This window comes from Mastigoproctus giganteus, chromosome 6, assembly GCF_048544385.1.
Source record: "Mastigoproctus giganteus isolate SK-2022 chromosome 6, ASM4854438v1, whole genome shotgun sequence".
Taxonomy (NCBI): Eukaryota; Metazoa; Arthropoda; class Arachnida; order Uropygi; family Thelyphonidae; genus Mastigoproctus; species Mastigoproctus giganteus.
The window spans coordinates 219,517,356-219,536,649 of record NC_143580.1 but is presented as its reverse complement, the minus strand read 5'-3'; the positions used below and the strand labels follow the sequence as shown (position 1 = coordinate 219,536,649).

The 19,294-nt window shown below is 36.2% G+C and overlaps 1 protein-coding gene across 1 annotated transcript in view; it reads left to right on the top strand.

The window, feature by feature from the left end:
* Nucleotides 1-2,778: 2,778 nt before the first annotated feature.
* Nucleotides 2,779-19,294, top strand: part of BckdhA (Branched chain keto acid dehydrogenase E1 subunit alpha) — a 38,538-nt gene continuing 22,022 nt past the window's right edge. The window contains exons 1-3 of the mRNA XM_090376429.1: nucleotides 2,779-2,871; nucleotides 5,764-5,949; nucleotides 17,822-18,017. Coding sequence (XP_090232555.1) covers nucleotides 2,779-2,871; nucleotides 5,764-5,949; nucleotides 17,822-18,017 — 475 coding nt within the window. The remainder of the gene's footprint in view (nucleotides 2,872-5,763; nucleotides 5,950-17,821; nucleotides 18,018-19,294) is intronic.

Here is a 19,294-nt window from a genome sequence, read left to right as displayed (position 1 = left end):
TTATATGGTATTTTTCCTCTCTCTGAGAATACGCACTTGAGGGAACGGAAATTGAAATTGAGGAATGATTGTTGCAGAATAAATGTGCCGAAATTTGACTTTAGCCAGCGAATGGTTGATTGCTGGAACAAACTTCCATCTGTTGTTGTGGCAGCTAGCACAGTGAGCACAACTGCTCATCCACAGCTTATTCAAAACTCCTTGTTTCAGCTTCCAACACAAAGAACTTTTAAGAGCAATTTTAACAGTGAGTTACTTAGTTCCTAAGATTTCTTATAGGAGAAATGCTGCTTATTTATATTGCACAAACAACTGGTTGCGATTGCTCAGAACAAGAACTACTCACTCTTGGAGAGTAGTTACACTTCGGCTTTCATTTACATAGGAAAGTTCGAATTTAACAGAAAATATTGGTCAATAGGAATCAGAGGGATAAGTGATTAAAAAATTGGAGTGATCAGATGGGATAAATGATTTTCACATTTTGGCAAAATCTCTGCTTCTTCAGATATAGCCTGAAATAGCATTAGCATTAGCATTAGCATTAGTAGAGGCATTTGATGCAAGAAAGCAAGCTTAAAGTAAGAAGGCTGCCGTAGCCTAGTGGTCAAGCGCACGGGTGCATAAGTACACGTACCTTGAGTGACCGGGGTTCAAGCCCGTGACTACTGAATACGGTGCTGTTTCTTGTATTCTGTCTGTCTTGTGAACTCCTCTGACCATTTGGTCGTCCCGGAGTATAAACAGAAAATTTATTTATTTATTTTATGCAGCATCAGCCTAAAAAAAAAAAAACCACTTCCACTTCCCTCTGTTCGTTCAAAATACCTGTCCAGCTGAGCCTTAAACTTATTTAGGCTATCAACTTCCACGACAAGGGATAGAAGTCTGTTCCACCAACCAACCACCCGCTGGCTAAAGGCAAATTTCCGCACGTCTATCCTACATCTGTCTTTCCTCAATTTGAATTTATGCCCTCTCAGGTGATTATTCTGAGCGAGAGAAAGAATCCCATCAGCATTGAGCATGCTCAAACCATTCAAGGCCTTATACACCTCTAGCGGATCACCTCGCTGGTGCCTAGTCTCCAGACACTGTAATTTGCAAAACTTAAGCCTTTCTTCGTAAGAGCACCCCTTTGTTCCATTCACTAATCTTGTTGCCCTTCTCTGTACTCGTTCCAGCAGCTCTACATCCTTCTTGAAATGAGGCCTCCAGACCTGTATACAGTACTCTAGGTGTGGCCTGACCATTGCCTTATACAATGGAATAATCACCTCCTTATCCCTGCTGGAAAAATTCCTATATATCATTGACAATACACTATGAGCTACTCTTGCAGCCCGTCTGCACTGCTCAGAGAACTTCATATCTGCCTGCACAATAACTCCAGGTCCTTTTTATTCTCTATCATTGTCAGTGTAGTACCACAGAATTGATACGTTGCTCTGGGGTTGCTGTTTCCCATGTGTAGTACTTTACATTTGTCAATGTTAAACTTCATTTGCCACCTCTCAGCCCATCTGCTCAACCTTTCCAGATCCTGTTGCAGCAGCATAGTGTCAGTAGTGTCCTTGACAATCCTGCCTACCTTTGTATCGTCTGCAAACTTGGACATTAAGCTTGATATACCCTCATCAATATCATTTATGAATACAGAAAACAATAATGGACCCAACACTGAACCCTGAGGGACTCCACTAATAACATTAGTTCACGACGAGCAGTGTCCATTGATTACCACTCTCTGTCTTCTCCCCCTCAGCCACCCCTTTATCCACAGCAGCAATTTGCCTCCAATGCCACACTGCCCCAATTTGTGTAGCAGTCTTCCATTTGCAACAGTATCAAAAGCCTTTCTAAGATCCAAGTATATGATATCAAAGTTATTCCCTGCATCCAGTTCCTTTGTGACTGCATCATAGTATCCAATCAAATTGGTCAGGCATGACTTCCCCTTAACAAAACCATGCTGTGTCCGAGCTATAGCTGAAGTCTTGTCTAAATCCTGCAGTGCTTCTTTAACTAGTGCCGCCATTAATTTTCCTGGAACAGAAGTTAAACTCACAAGTCTATAATTACTTGTGTCAGCCTTTGATCCTCCTTTGTGAATTGGGGTGACATTTGCACATCTCCAGTCTGTGGGTACCTCCCCTGAGTCCAAGGAAGCTCTCATAATTATGGCTAAGGGTTTGCTTACTTCCTTTGCTGCCTCCTTTAATATAACTGGATAGATCCCATCCACCCCGGGTGCCTTTCTTGTGTTTATCTTCAACAATTTCTCCTCCACTTTACTCTCAGCTATTACAAGATTCTGTAGCTTACTGCTAGAGTTGAATACACCTCTGGCTTTCCCCTCGCTAAATAACTCCTCATGTGTGAATGTCGATGCAAAATATTCATTTAGTTTGTTAGCTACCTGAGCAGGATCATCAACAGTTGACCCATCGATATCAAGTGTACCAATCTGAATCATCCCCTTCCTTCTAGAGTTTACATAAGTAAAGAACTCTTTGCTGTTTTTCTTTGCATCCCTTGCCAAAGATAGAAATATTTAAATAAAGATAGAAATAAAAATAGAAATATTTAATCGTTATAACTTTAAAAAATTGCGTTTTCCGGAATTTTCCCTTTGATGGGTTGTCTACAAACATTCTATGAGATGTATTAACGTTGTAGAAATAACTTCGAATTAAAAGCTGGTATACAAACTTACCAAACAGCAGCATGGATTGCTGTTAATGCCATCTGGTGTTTTCTCGCAATAATACATCTGCAATGGCTGTAGTCGGCTGTGGGAAAAGTCTCTCAAGGCCGTTTATTGGACGCTGCATTACTCAATTTAAAACTGCTGTGATTACCTGTGAACGGGTAAAGATTGTTTGCAATTTTTAGATCTCAAAGTTTATTCAATAAGCATAATTTTATGTAAAATACGTTAGGTAGTATCATTTCAACGTATTGCCTTATAGAATCTGCTTACTCCAAAGATTAGATAAGCTATCATATGTGCATCAACCAAACACTTTGGCTGAAGGAAGTCTAAAACTGGACCGACACCGCGACAGAGGGGTCGACAGTTTATCAATGTTAGAGCACAAGGAAGGAGGGATGATGGGTTGATTAGAGTATCGTGCTTAGAACTTAGAATTTGTAGTTTCACCTCTGTCTAAAAAGTCCATTGAACTCATTGGTAACCAAACCATAAATTTATCTGACTGTATTTTATCTAGTACTTCATTTTCGTCGTCAAATTATTCGTGATTTGTAAACTTAAAACAAATTTTCTATCATAACATAACATAATTAGCATGTAATTTCTTTTATTTATCTAACATATTTGGCATGTAATTGCTTTGACATACACTAAATGAATTATCATTAAAAGTTAAGCATTTATTGGTAGCACATATTGGCATGTATAGTAGTTGTAAATGACGTAAGGACCCAAGCTTATTAATGTCCAAGTTTGCAGACGATACAAAGGTTGGCAGGGTTGTTAATGACAGTACGCTGCTGCAACAGGATCTAGAAAAGCTGAGCAGATGGCCTTAGAAGTTGCAAATGAAGTTTAATATTGACAAATGTAAAGTACTATATATGGGAAGCATAATCCCAGAGTAACGTATCAACTCTATGGTACCACACTGACAGTGGTAGAGAATGAAAAGGACCTGGGGGTAATTGTGCAGGCAGATATGAAGTTTTCTGAGCAATGTAGACAGTCTGCAAAAGTAGCTCGTGGCATTTTGTCAATGATATACAGGAATTTTTCTAGCAGGGATAAGGAGGTGATTATCCCCTTGTATAAGGCAATGGGCAGGCTACACTTTGAGTACTGTATACAGGTCTGGAGGATCATTTTAAGAAGGATGTAGAGCTGTTTAAATGAATACAGAGAAGGGCAACAAGATTAGTGAATGGAACAACCCTTTGGAACAAATTAGTGAATGGAACAAACTACTCTTACGAAGAAAGGCTTAAGTTTTGCAAATTACAGTGTTTGGAGACTAGGCACCTGCGAGGTGATCTGATTGAGGTGTATAAAGCCTTGAATGGTTTGAGCATGCTCAGTGCGGATGGGATTCTTCCTCTTGCTCAGAATAATCGCCTGAGAGGGCATAAATTCAAATTGAGGAAAGACAGTTGTAAGATAGATGTGCGGAAGTTTGCCTTTAGCCAGCAGGTGGTTGAATGCTGGAACAAACTTCCATCTGTCATTGTAGAAGTTGATAGCTTAAATAGATTCAAGGCAGAACTTGAAAAACATTTGGAGCGAGTGGATGGGTGAAATAAGAAATAAGGGTTTTTTTTTTTTTTGGCTGATGCTATATAAGCTTGCTTTCTTGCATCATGTGCCTTTGCTAATGCTATTCACAATTTCGCTGCATTGAACATAATTTTTTAAATAAAAATGAATAAGTAAGAACTGCTCAAACAGCTTAATCTCTGATGCATGGCACTCCTAATTATGGAATGCAACCCTTGTTTTGTATCTGACAAATGTCTTTTTTTTTTAAAATAAAAATTTAATTTTTAGCTTTTTGTTGAATTGAAAATGATGCTTTATTAATTGGGATTTAAATAATTTATCCTACTTTCATTGTTTGAGCTGTATGCATTTTCACTCTTCTCTTACAAAGCCATGCCAAGGGCGAGGCGAACAAGGCTCTTGCCTCAGGTTAAAAGCTGAAAGGGGCACCAAAATAAACATAATTGCCAACATTTTCGATTATTCCAATCCGTTTATCATCTTGCTTTTGCAAGACGAAAATCTTTGAAAATCTTGAAAATATATTAACAATAATATATTTAACAATATATTATTGGTAATTTATTAAAGAAATATTGTTGTTTATTTATAATTAAAATTATTCTAATTTGTGATATTTTTGACAAAACATTTGTTTCAGGTATTATAATAATATTATTTTTGAAATGAATGACACATAAATAAATTTGTTATATATTTATAATACTGCTTATGAGAATAAAAATCACTTTAAACAGTTTTTATTTTATTTCATCATCCTTTTATTTTTATTAAAACGTGCACTAGAAATGTTTTAAATAAGTCATATTTTTTTAATTAAAAATTTTTTAAAATATTTTAGAGGAAGGCAATTTTTAATTCTTGCCTCAGATAGTGAAATGGCAAGAATGACACAGCCCTGTTCTCTTATTCTCCCCCCCCCCCTATCTCATTTTCCAGGTTTCATTTAGAAAATTTTTTCTACTACTTTCAGAAAAATTCACACAGTTAAAAAAAAACTTGAGTTTCAAAAAAATTATTTGACATTTTCTGCAAAATAGTTTGTATACTTTAAAATCTGCAATGCAAAACAAAATGATACCAGTAATCTGGGGTAGACCAAGGTATATTTGTGCCTTGAGTAGAAAGATTTTTCAGTGCCCCTTTACTAAGGATATATATTTTCTGCCTCATTGTTCTTCTGTTTTTGACATCCCTTAAAGAATGGCACCCAGGCATTGGCCCTGCTAGACCTTACCTTAATCCAGCACTGCCAGTGATGCATCTTTAGTGTTCCTATAGAAGCACCCTCATAACATTTCCTTAGAAACACAATACTTTAGAAGTTGTCAATTTAGTTATAATCATGTTCCATCAATATTCATCTTAACATCTGATCTTCTCTTTAACATTTTTTTTTCCAGAGTTATCAGTGCTTTATATCATGTTTCTGTAATTAAAAGTAACTCTAAGAAAAATGACAGATTATTAAATTTTGGTTTTCCCCATAGTACGAGAGTTCTACCTCACGACAAATTCCAAAACTAGAAGAAATTGATCGTCCACAATTTCCTGGTTCTCGCTCAAGATGGACGGAAAAGTTAGAATTTGTTCAACCTGACATTTATGATGGCATTCCTGTATATCGAGTGATGAATAGAGATGGAAAGATAATTGATCCATCTCAAGATCCAAAGGTATATTTGATTAGTTAAATTTTCTTTTGTATGTTATATAATTTTTCTTTACCATCTCAAATTGAGTTTGTGTACCTAACTTTTAACAGATATCATCACTTAAATAGAAAGGGTGCAAGAATATTTGCCGATGCTATCGAGCAGTGTTAGGTGGGTGAGATTACTGTAGCTTGGGGGATACACAAAATAATAGATTAATAGTAGCCACTGGCATAGGTGAAAGTGATTCTTGCACTGCTTCTATTGGAATGAGCAACAGAATGGAAAACAAGATGCAGGGTATTTCGGAGACTGCTGGCAGTCATTGCGGTACAAATAAACAGGTGCATGTATACTTGCGTGTACACCAATGCTAGGAGTAAATAAAATTGATGAATTTGAGGTATTGTTCAAAATATCAAAGGCAGATATTGTAGGGGTATCAGAGACGTGGTGTCACACAGATATAAGGAATGCAGAACTGGAATTTGGGGAGAACAATGTGTACAGACAGGATAGGAAGGGAGGAGGAGTTATGCTATTAGTTAAGAAACACATAAAATACAAGGAAGTGAAACCAGTTGACATCGCTGGACAGTGCAGTGTCGAGTCAGTTTGGTGTGATATAAGCATTGGAAGTTTTTGGTTTTTTTTTAGGAGCATTAGCAACTAAGGCCATATTGCTCCAGGGATATGCGGTGGTCATTCCCTGACCTTTCCACATCCTCCGTATTTGGTAGTCACGGGCTCGAACCCCAGTCTAATCAAGAAGCACGTGCTACGCACTGTTGCTCCTGCCCACCTGGCTACGGAGGCGCCATAAGCATTGGAAGATCAAAATTGAGAGTAGGAGTGTGTTATGCGCTTAATGACGCTGATGAGTATAATAAGAAACTATACAAGGAAATAGAGTGGGCCAGTAAATCAGAGAGTCTTATAATGGGAGATTTTAATTTCTCAGATATTGACTGGAATTTGTGGGTTGGTCACTCACACATTAGCAAGGCTTTTGCAGATTTATTGGATGATTGTTTTCTACATCAGCATGTTCGGGAGGCAACTAGAGGGAGTAATACTCTTGATATGATTATCAGTAGTGATTCTTCATGCATTAAGAATCTGCAGATAAAGGAACCACTAGGTGGCAGTGATCATCACAGTGTGCTGAAGTGGGATTTACTGAAAGAGTTAACTACCAATCAGCGTAAAGAGAAGGGTTTTTGCTTTCATCAGGGGTAAAGAGAAGGGGTTTTGCTTTCATAAAGGCAACTACGGTGGTCTGACACAGTATTTAAATTCTATATGGTCGGACCAACTGATGTGTTACCAATAGCAAATTCAAAATGGGAAGCATTCAAAGAATTTATCTTGAAGCTACTAGGCTTTACATACCAACTAAGAAATATTGTTCAAAGTTTAGGCCTAAATGGATGTCAGATAAACTAATGAGACATATGGCAGAGAAGAAAAATGCATGGGATACATATAAATTAATGGGTGACATGGAAGCCTATGATAGATATAAGCTGGTCTGTAACCAAGTCACAAAAAAGATTAGGCAGGCAAAGGCAGATCATGAGAAATTTTTGGCAAAGGATGCAAAGAAAAACAGCAAAGAGTTCTTTACCTATGTAAACTCTAAAAGGAAAGGGATGAATCCGATTGGTCCACTGGATATTGATGGTTCAACTGTTGACGATCCTGCTTAGGTGGCTAACAAACTTAAATGAGTATTTTGCATCTACATTCACACATGAGGAGTTATTCAGGGAGGGGAATGCCAGAGGTAAATCAAACTGGCAGTGAGCTAGATGATTTTGTAATAACTGAGAGGAAAATGAATGAGAGATTGTTGAAGATAAACATAAAAAAGGCACCTGGGTGGATGGGATCTATCCAGTTATATTAAAGGAGGCAGCAAAGGAAGTAAGCAAACCCTTAGCCATAATTATGAGAGCTTCCTTGGACTCAGGGAAGGTACCCATGGACTGGAGATGTGCAAATGTGACCCCAATTCACAAAGGAAGATCAAAGGGCAACACAAGTAATTATAGACCTGTTAGTTTAATTTCTGTTCCAGGAAAATTAATGGAGGCACTGCTTAAAGAAGCACTGCAGGATCATCTAGACAAGACTTCAGTTATAGCTCGGACACAGCATGGTTTTGTTAAGGTGAAGTCTTGCCTGACCAATTTGATTGAATACTATGATGCAGTCACAAAAGAACTGGATGCAGGGAATAACTTTGATATTATATACTTGGATCTTAGAAAGGCTTTTGATACTGTTGCACATGGAAAACTGCTGCACAAATTGGAGCATTGTGGCATTGGAGGCAAATTGCTGCTATGGATAAAGGGGTGGCTGAGGGGGGAGAAGACACTGCTCATCATGGACTAATGTTATTAGTGGAGTCCCTCAGGGTTCAGTTTTGGGTCCATTGTTGTTTTCTGTATTTATGATATTGATGATGGTATATCAAATTTAATGTCCAAGTTTGCAGACGATACGAAGGTTGGCAGGATTGTTAAGGACACTAATGACAGTACGCTGTTGCAACAGGATCTAGAAAAGTTGAGCAGATGGGCTGAGAGGTGGAAAATTAAGTTTAACATTGATAAATGTAAAGTACTACATATGGGAAGCAGTAACCCCAGAGTAACATATGAACCCTGTGGTACTACACTGACAGTCGTACAGAACGGAAAGGACCTGGGGGTTATTGTGCAAGCAGATATAATAATAATAAGATTCTTTATTAACATAAATTTTATACACTAGTGATTCCTTACACAGAAAGCCAAAGGAATCTTACAATTAGTTGTTTATACAAGTGATTTTGATATATAAAAAAAAAATAATAAAATAATAATAATAACTAAATAATAATTAATAGATGAAAGCAAAGATAATAGTCAAAATGTAAAAATGAATGAAGTAGTAATTACAGCGAAAAAGGAATATAAGTTGAGCAGAACATGAAATTACATCAGCTAACTAAGATCAGCACTTACATAAATATTCTCTACAGACAGCAAGACGGGACAAATGCCATCTTGATATGCCTTGTCTATCGTCGATGGTCAATGTCGATGTTGTGCGAGTTGAGAGTGTCCAGAGTCACATTAGGGAAGTGTCGCTTGAAATTCTGTAACCGCTGGAGCCTTGAGCATAAGGAGGGAGTACTACGGAGATGTCTGCCTGGCAGACGCCAACCAACCGTGTTCCAGATGTTGATGTGATCCTGCTTAGCTGAGCACAGATGAAGGAATGACTTTATTTTTAGCACATGGGCTCTGTGGACTCTGTGGACTATGGGCGTATATTGCAGCAGAGAGTAAATTTAGATGTGTAGATCTGGTGCGACCACGAGGTGGCCCACTTCAGTACCCAGAATTAGAGGCCCCCATAGTTTCCTGAGGCTAGTGGGTGGTGCCGCCGACCAAACTTCCACGGCATAGGAGAGTACACTACAGAAGTAAGTTGCTAGGTACTTGATTATTTTCTTATTGTGCATTTTGCACAGATCAATTTTCATGCCCCAGAACACTCTCAGGACTTTGGGATACTGAGCTTGGATTTGTTTTTTATAGGTGAGGTTGGCATCAAGGATTACTCCTGAGCAGTGCAGATGGTCTGCAAGAGTAGCTCATGGTGTCTTGTCAATGATATACAGGAATTTTTCTAGCAGGGATAAGGAGATGATTATCCCCTTGTATAAGGCAATGGTCAGGCCACTCCTTGAGTACTATATACAGGTTTGGAGGCCTTATTTTAAGAATTATGTAGAGCTGTTGGAACGAGTACAGAGTAGGGCAACAAGATTAGTGAATGGAACAAAGGGCTGTTCTTACGAAGAAAGGTTTAAGTTTTGCAAATTACAGTGTCTGGAGACTAGGCACCTGCGAGGTTATCTGATTGAGGTGAATAAGGCCTTGAATGGTTTGAGCATGCTCAATGCTGATGGGATTCTTCCTCTTGCTCAGAATAATCACCTGAGAGGGCATAAATTCAAATTCAGGAAAGACAGATGTAGGATAGATGTGTGGAAGTTTGCCTTTAGCCAGTGGGTAGTTGGTTAGTGGAACAGACTTCCATCCTTTGTTGTAGAAGTTGATAGCCTAAATAAATTTAAGGTATGAGCTGGACAGGTATTTTGGAACGAACGGAAGGGTGAAATGGGATTTTTTTTTTTTTTTTTTTTTTGGCTGATTCTGCATAAGCTTGCTTTCTTGCATCATATGCCTCTACTAATGCTAATGCTAACTTTGCATATACAAATATACATATCCCTCCCAAAAACTTAATTTACTCATATAAATTGCACTAAGCCATCTGTAGTCTCTATAAATTTTGAAGTTGTATTAGTCATGTTTTTCAGGTTGTGTTCAATACAAGTCTGTCCATTACAGACATTACAAATATCTTATCTTATCTTCCTTCATGGATTAGGCGATCTGCCTGTTCCCATCTCAAGGAGGTCTGCCCATCTTTTCTTTGGTCTTCCTCTGTCTCTTTTTCCTTTTGCTCTATATGTATAAGCTAATTTAGGGAATCTATTATCTTCCAATCTTTCTACATGTTCTTTCCATCTTTGTCTATATTCTATAATTTTTCCATTATTTGAGTAAATCTTTAATTCCTTTTTAATATTTATGTTTGGTATTTTATCTAATTTTGTACATCCTTTAACATATCTTAAAAATTTCATTTCTGCAGCTTGTATTCTATTAATGTCCCTTTGTTTCGGTATCCATGTTTCAGAACCATAAAGAAGTGTTGGTATCGCCATTACTTTGTAAAATTTGAGTTGTGTTTCTTTCCTTGTTTTCTTAGCCAGAGTTCTTTTTATTGTTCCACATATATTTTGAAATTTCACCGATTTCTGGTTCATATCTTCTTCGAAATCATATGTTATATCAAATCCTAGATATTTAAAATGTTTTACTTGTTCTAATATTTTATTGTCTATAACTATTTTTGTTCTCACCGTATTTTTACCTTTAAAAGCCATTGTTCTAGTTTTCATTGTTGACATTTTAACTTTATATTCTTCTATTATTTGGTTTAATTTAAATACTGCTCTTTGTAAATTATCTTCACTATCTTGAATAATTACTTGATCATCTGCAAATAACAGTGTATTAATCCTATTCTTTGTATTTAAATATATACCTGTATTAATTTCTTTTTTCCATTTACATATCATATCCTCGATATATATGTTAAACAGCATTGGTGACAAGCTACATCCCTGTCTAACTCCTTGATTTATTATACTTTCTTCTGTTAATTTATTACCTGTATCTATTACTATTTTTGTTCGTTGATATAAACTGTATTATTTTTGTAAGATGCTTCGGGTATCCTTTATTACTCAATATGTCCCATAATTTTCTTCTGTTTACTCGATCAAATGCATTTTCATAATCTATAAATGCTAAATGTGTTTAAATTAAACTCTCTTCGTTTTTCTATTATTTGTTTTAATATAAATATATTATCTGTACACGATCTTCCTTTTCTGAATCCTGCCTGTTCTTGCTATACATTTTATATACTGTATTTAGTATGCTAATCCCTCCATAATTATTTGTATCAATTACAAATATATATATATAAAAAAAAAAAAGCACACTTTCAAATGTGCATTGCCAAAGTTAAAGATTTAAACGAAAAGGCTAGGAGAAAGAAAAAAAAGCAGCCAGCTTATTATTATTATTAGCTATATGGTGCAAGGAAGCCTAAGGCTTATACTGCACCAGCCAAAAAAAAAAAAAAAAATTCCCGAGTTACCCAGAGAGAGAGAGAGTCAGAAGTAGAAAGGAATCACCACGAAGGAGAAGAATGATGACATCCAGCTCAAGACCCTGGGTGTGCCAAGCCCATACACTAGATGTGAGCGCCTGGGGTTAATTATTTATCCAGAATGGCTGACTATAGTACCAGACATTGTTGCTTCACAAGATAGATTGCATGGTGTGAAAAAGAACTCTGAGTTGAACAGATGAGCAAGTTTGTAGCAGCTGAACTGTAATTTGTATTATGAATTTTGAGTTAATTTGTATATTTAAAAAGATATACAAGTTAATCCAGCGAACAGGTATATCTAAATGCATATACAGGGTGATTCACTACCAGTGCGACAAACTTGCAGGAGGTGTAGGGGCACAAAGACGAATCGGAATCACATAGCATTGCAGGGTCCGAAATGCCTTCGTCATGTGGTAGAGGACGTTGAACAGGAGGTCGCGTGAACAGCGATCCCACTGGAAGTCAGCATTTGCGAACCGGTTCCTGAGGCAGTAGGATAGACGAGTATTCAAACGTTGAACTGGCCGACATGCACCTCGCGTATAACGGGCACGCTGCTCTGCGCTTGTACCAGGAACGTTCCCTGCACAGGCGTGCTCCTCATCATACGATTTTCGCACGTGTGCACAGAAGGTTACGTGAGACTGGTTGTTTCACGAGAGATACCATGAATCGAGAGCAAATGACGAGGACACCAGACAATGAGGAGAATGTCCTACACCTTGCAGAAGGCAATCCGAGTACGAGTACTCGAGCGATAGGCCAACGATTGGGTATTCCCCAATCCACTGTATGGAGGATACTGTCAACAAACCAAATGAGTTCATACCATCTGCAATGCGTCCAATCATTGGAGCCTGCAGATTATCCACTCCGGAGGACTTTTGCTACTTGGTTTCTTCAACAGAAACGGTTCGCAAATGCTGACTTCCAGCGCAATCGCTGTTCACGTGACCTCCCATTCAACGTCCTCTACCGCATGACGAAGGCATTTCGGACCCTGCAATGCTATGTGATTCCGATTTGTCTTTGTGCCCCCTACACCTCCTGCAAGTTTTTCGCACTGGTAGTGAATCACCCTGTATATATATAATTTTATATCAAAGATATATATACACTAATAATGAAGAAGTACTGAAATGACTCCAAAATATATCCCCAATGCCGATTCTCTGCAATATTGCTTATATAAAATTTAACACACATTTATATATATTTGTGTTAAATTTTAAGTTAATTTTTTTAACTTAAGTATAAGTTATTTATGTTATAATTTAAGCCAACATTTGCACACTAATAATAACTAGACGTGTTAATAGATTTGTCTTGCCATGAAATTTTCAGAAGGCAAAAATTATTAAAATTATTAGCAAAGAGGGAAAAAAAGGGAAACAAAATATTTTACTAGTTTTTTTTCCTTCTACATGTACATGATATAATGGAGGGAATGTTTGTGGAGGAGGAATAAAACTGCTTCCCACTTTGTTAAAAATTTTGCTTTTTGAAAATATATGTTCACAGGCAACATAAAGCTTCTAACATGACTGCTGGCCATTTATCATTAGTGCAGAAACGTTGACTTAAATATTACCATTAGCAATCTGATAGATTAATATTAAGATAGATTAAAAGTATTTAGGCTATCAAAATTTAACTTAACTTATTACGAATATGTATATCATATATATAAAATAATTATTTTGATTAAATTGATTTAAACCCCATATATATAATAAAAAGAGATTGAATTTTATGTGCGTTACTGATATTATTTCAGGCTACAACTTTAGACTGAGAAATGCTACAGGAAAGATTTAACAATGCATGATATTGAAGCTGAAATAAATATAACAAACAAAATTACTTATCTTCAAATTTTCATTATTATTTTTTGTATGATGCATTGCTATTAATTTAATATTTCTCACTCTCAGTAATCTCAATATATATATATATATATATATATTTATTATATGTCCCATTGCACACAATTGAAGCATAGTATGTGTTCCAATTGTGTGCAATGGGTATTAGCATTAGCAGAAGCATATGATGCTTCTGCTAATGCTAATACCCATTTTTTTTATACAGCATCAGCTAAAAAAAAAAAAAAAAAAACTTCCCGTTTCACCCATCCATTTGCTCCAGAGGTTTGTTCAGTTTTCTTTGAATTTATTTAAGCTATCAACTTCCACAAGACAAAAGGAAGTTTCTTCCAGTAATCAACCACCCGCTGGCTAAAGGCAAATTTCCACACATCTATTCTACAAATGTCTTTCCTCAATTTGAATTTGTGCCCCCTCAAGTGCATAACCTGAGTAGGAAGTAGGAGGAGGAATCCCATCAGCATTAAGCTTACTCAAACCGTTCAAGGCATTATACACCTCGCATGTGCCTAGTCTACAGATGCTGCAATTTGCAGAACTTAAGCCTTTCTTGGTAACAGCAACCCTTTGTTCCCCTCACCAATCTTGTTGCCCTTCTCTGTACTCATTCCAGCAGTTCTACATCCTTCCTAAAATGAGGCCTCCAGACCTGTATGTAGTACTCAAGGTGTGGCCTTACCATAGTCTAATACAAAGGGATAATCACCTCCTTATCCCAGCTAGCAAAATTCTTGTATATCATTGATAAGATCCCGTGGACTACCTTTGCATCCTGTTTGCACTGCTCGAAAACTTCATATCTGACTGCACAATTACCCCCAGGTCATTTTCATTCTCTGCTACCCTAAATGTAATACTGCACAGTTGGTACATTACTCTGGGGTTACTGCTATCCATATGCAGTACTTTGCATTTGTAAATGTTAAACTTCAGTTGCCACCTCTCGGCCCTCTGCCCAACTTTTCTAGATCCTGTTGGAATAGCATACTGTCATTAACAACCCTGCCAACAACCTTTGTATCATCTGCAAACTTCAACATTAAGCCTGATATGCCTTCTTCAGTATTATTTATAAATATACAAAACAACAATGGGCCTAACACCAAACCCTGGGGGACTCCACTAATAACATTAGTTGACAAAGAGCCGTGTCCATTGATTACTACTTTCTGTCTTCTCCCACTCAATCATCTCTATATCCATAGCGGCAACTTGTCCTTAATGCCATACTAACCCAATTTGTAAGTAATTATGTATGTAGGTATGTAAGTTTTGTACGTATGTAAGTATGTAAGTTTTGTACATTTTGCAAGCAAACATCTAAAACAAGATTTTAACCAGAATTTGAGTGTTATTGTTAAAAATGCTAATGAAAACTGCAAGGGAAGTAGAAAGCAGCTATATATTCTTTTATTTAAAAGAACTGTTGAGATTGAGAGAGTTTTCAGCTTATTGCATTGTTGATAAATTCTATAGATGCATCACTTTACTGTAGAATATATCAAGTGTGAGAAATATAATGAGTTTTATTTATTTACTTTGTGACTGTTGTTTTCCACTGAAAGACCTTAAGAATTAATGACAATCATGGTATTTCCAGACATCTAACAACAGTTATTCTACAATTTGTAGCTTGTGTGAGTAAAGTGTGTGAACTCCAACTTATTACTCAACTGTTTGTGTGAATTTTGAGTTTTAGTCTACATGCACATATACATATGTATGTGTGTTTGAAGATCTTGAAATAAATATAACCTCCAAATGGGGGTGTATAATTTATGCTATTTTTTGCATATTGTAAAGCACCTGAAAAAATTTATTATAATGATTCTTTTTCTTGTTTATTGCTTCTGTTTCTGTAAAGAAATGATAAAAATTTTATTACGTCAGATTCTTTTTTCTGTTTCAGTTGACTGACTACAGGCAACAGACCCAAAACCCATCATATGAAAATAATGACACCCCAGAAAAAAGCACAGTATGTATCATATTTATTGAGACCAAATCAGATTTTCAAGTTCAATGTCGATTTCAGACAAAATACCAAAGGGCACTACCAAACAGACCATTGATATGTGTCTGTCATAAGAAATTCATAGAGACTGTATCTAACTGTGGCTAGAATCCAGACATACAAGCATAGGTTCTGGGGATGCAGAACAGATCCAAGAATCATTAGTCCTTAGAAATTTGTACACGTACCAATTTCTAAGCATGTGCAGCTGTGAATTGCAGATTCCATGTTCAGTAGTATGCAGGGTGCCAAATAGATGCTTGAGGTTACATGCATACAGGATTCAACTTGTCTGCAGTGTTATGTATTATTTGCCACAGCCATGATGAAACAGCTGGTGAGGACAAGAGATTCCTGAAACTTGTGACATTCATTGATGATACTACTTTACAGGTCTCAGGGAGACGCATTCACCACAACCTTAAGATCTGGGTATCCAAAAATCCTCATGGCATTCAAGAAATGCATTGGACATCCCAAAGGTAAACATGACTTGTAGACTTATGCATGACCATGTGGGAGAAACATTTTTCTTTGATGAACCTACCCTATCATTCAACAAAAATAATTACCTATGGACATTACAGAATCATATTTTTCCTCAGTTGTCTAACTTTAATGAACTGATTTTCCAACTACGTGGTACTCCCTACATTGGGGAAAAGAGGTTGAAGATTGCCTTGATACAACATTTCCAAATCTCTAGAAGGGAGCCACATCTCTAGGTCCCCTACTCTTCCGACATAACTTATTTGACTACTCCCCTGTGGAGGATATGTTAAGAACATTGTGTACCAAAGGTACATGCAGTACAGCAGCTACAAGAGAAGATCACTGATACTGTTGCAATAGTCAAATCAGACGCAATCAAGTGAACCTGGAGAGAACTAGAGTATAACCTTGATATTCTCTGGATGACGAGAGGCCCCTATCAAAATGGACTAATAATGACGAGTGAACATAAACTATAGGATATGTTCTTTGCAACAAAGCAAACCCCATTAAGTAGGTGTTCTCATTCCCTATTTACAATAATTCAAAGTTGTAAAGGTTTTGTGTGGACACCCTGTATATATAAATGAAGTGCATATAAACAAATAAATTTATAAAAAAATACATATGAATACATAAATCACATATAATCTGACAAGAGCATACATACTGATATAGTCAAAAACTATAATTAGTTATTTTTCTGTTAATCTGTGAAAAAAAAACGAACCCCACGGTTCAATTTATCATAATATAAAGGTAATAGATTAGCATAAGTGGTATTGTATGATAAGATGCCTTGTGAGATGGTATGCTCCAAATTTTGGGTGTGCCTGTAGGACACACACACACATACTGGAGATGTCAAAGTCAGAAACATACCTAATATCTCTGATGCCTTGTAATAGATGCTGTATATACAAGTGTTGGGAAATGCTGAAACAATCTGGACTCTAGCATCTTGCTTATGAGTACTGCATACAGGTCTGGAGGCCTCATTTTAGGAAGGATGTAGATTTGCTTGAGCATGTACAGAGAAGGGCAACAAGATTGGTGAGGGGAATGAAGGGGTCCTCTTACCAAGAGAGGCTTAAGTTCTACAAATTACAGCAGCTGGAGATTAGGCACCTGTGAGGTGATCTGATTGAGATGTATAAGGCCTTGAATGGGTTGAGCACGCTGAATTCTGATGGGATTCTTCCGCTTGCTCAGATTACAAACCTAAGGGGCATAAATTCAAATTGAGGAAAGACAGCTGTAGAATAGATGTTCAGAAATTTGACTTTAGCCAGCTGGCGGTTAATTGCTGGAACAAACTTCCATCTGTCATTGTGGAAGTTGATAGCTTAAATAAATTCAAGGAGGAACTAGACAAACTTTTAGAGAGAATGGTTGTGTGAATTTTTTTTTTTTTGGCTGATGCTACATAAGCTCATACACTTGCTTTCTTGCATCACATACTTCTGTTACTATATGTCACTCAGCAATTTTTAAAACTAATATTTTCTTTGCATAATCATTTTCTTCATAACATAATTAGTAAAACAACTGTTCCAAAAAAATAAAAGTTTTCCTCAGCACTTTTTGCAGATGCTGTTATTTATTTTAAGTATAATCACCTTGTATATAAAAATTCATCCTATACAAACTTGTAATTATTCTTCATTTGTGTACTTTTTTCTTTTAGTTAGGAAAGGAGACAGTAATAAAAATGTATAAAAACATGACTTTACTAAATACAATGGATCGTATTCTCTACGAATCACAACGGCAGGGAAGAATTTCATTTTATATGACAAATTATGGTGAAGAAGGAACTCATTTTGGTAGTGCTGCAGCATTAGATCCTGGTGATGTAGTATATGGACAATACAGGGAGGCAGGTAATTCATTAATCTAGCTGTACTGTAATTTTGTGTTCCTTAAAAATTAAAATCTATATATAATTCACTTTGAATGTCAGTCATGTTGTAGGAAAGAATGCTGGAATCGCTAAGGTCACATAATGGTCTTCGTATGTTTTTTTTTTTTTTTTTTTCTTCACTGAAATCTGTTTACACTCATTTCTATTAATCAAAAACTTCGGCTTATTAGTAAATATGAGAAAGTTGCACAAGTGTCAACTATAATGGGTGCCTACTCGACTACATGGAACAACGACGAGATACCATTCTTGCTGACAAGATGATGATTAAAAATTTGTTGTACCATTAGCAGGAAAGGCAGCCAAGGGGTGAAAGCAAACTATTGTTTTCCCTTGTCAAAAAAATGCATGTATTAAACTTTGTTGTCTTCTTGTGCTGTAGTTTACTTTTATAAATATAAATATCTATTTTTGTAAATGAATTTGTTTTTGTCACATTTTGCAGATTATCAGGGGGTTCGACTATCCAGATAAATTTATTTCCCATCTACCTTGATATTGGAGTCTACTGTAGATATAGAGGATAGCCATGCATTAAAAAAAAGTAATGAAAAGTTTTTTAAATAATTGTTTTTTACAATTTTTTATTCTGATTTGATTTTTGACAATTTTACTCTAAGGCAATCAAGTCAAAATAAAAACAATATTTAAAAGCATTTATGAACAAAGTTTAATTTTTTAAGACAACTTCAAAATTCCACGAACCAACTTGTCCCACTGAGCCAGCCTCTTTTAGAAAACTGACTTCTGAAAGGATGATTAAAATTTGGCATGAAAATTAATTATACCAAAAAAAGTTATGAAAGTTGGCAGAGACCGAGAAAATTTAGTGTTAAAATTTTCTCTGTAAAAGTAACCAAAAATTGGAAAAGATAATGATTTTGTATATCTAGGAACAGTCTTTAATGAAGATGGAAGATTAGACATGGAAATAAACAAACAATAAAATAAATAAAGCAGGAAGTGCAGGTAGCCAGTTAAACATATTTTGTAGCAAAAAATAAATTAGCAGTTTATAACTGTTTTTAAGCCTGTCTTAACCTATATAGCAAAAAACTAGATAAGGAATGAAGGAAATGATCAAAAATTAGAATTTTCAGAAATTAGAGTTTTATGAAAAATAAATGGAACCAACAAATTGAAATAATGGCAAGCTCACATTATGAATGAGAAAATAAGAAAAAAATCTTGCCATAACAAATATCCTCAAAAGTAAGCAAAACCAACTGAAATGGT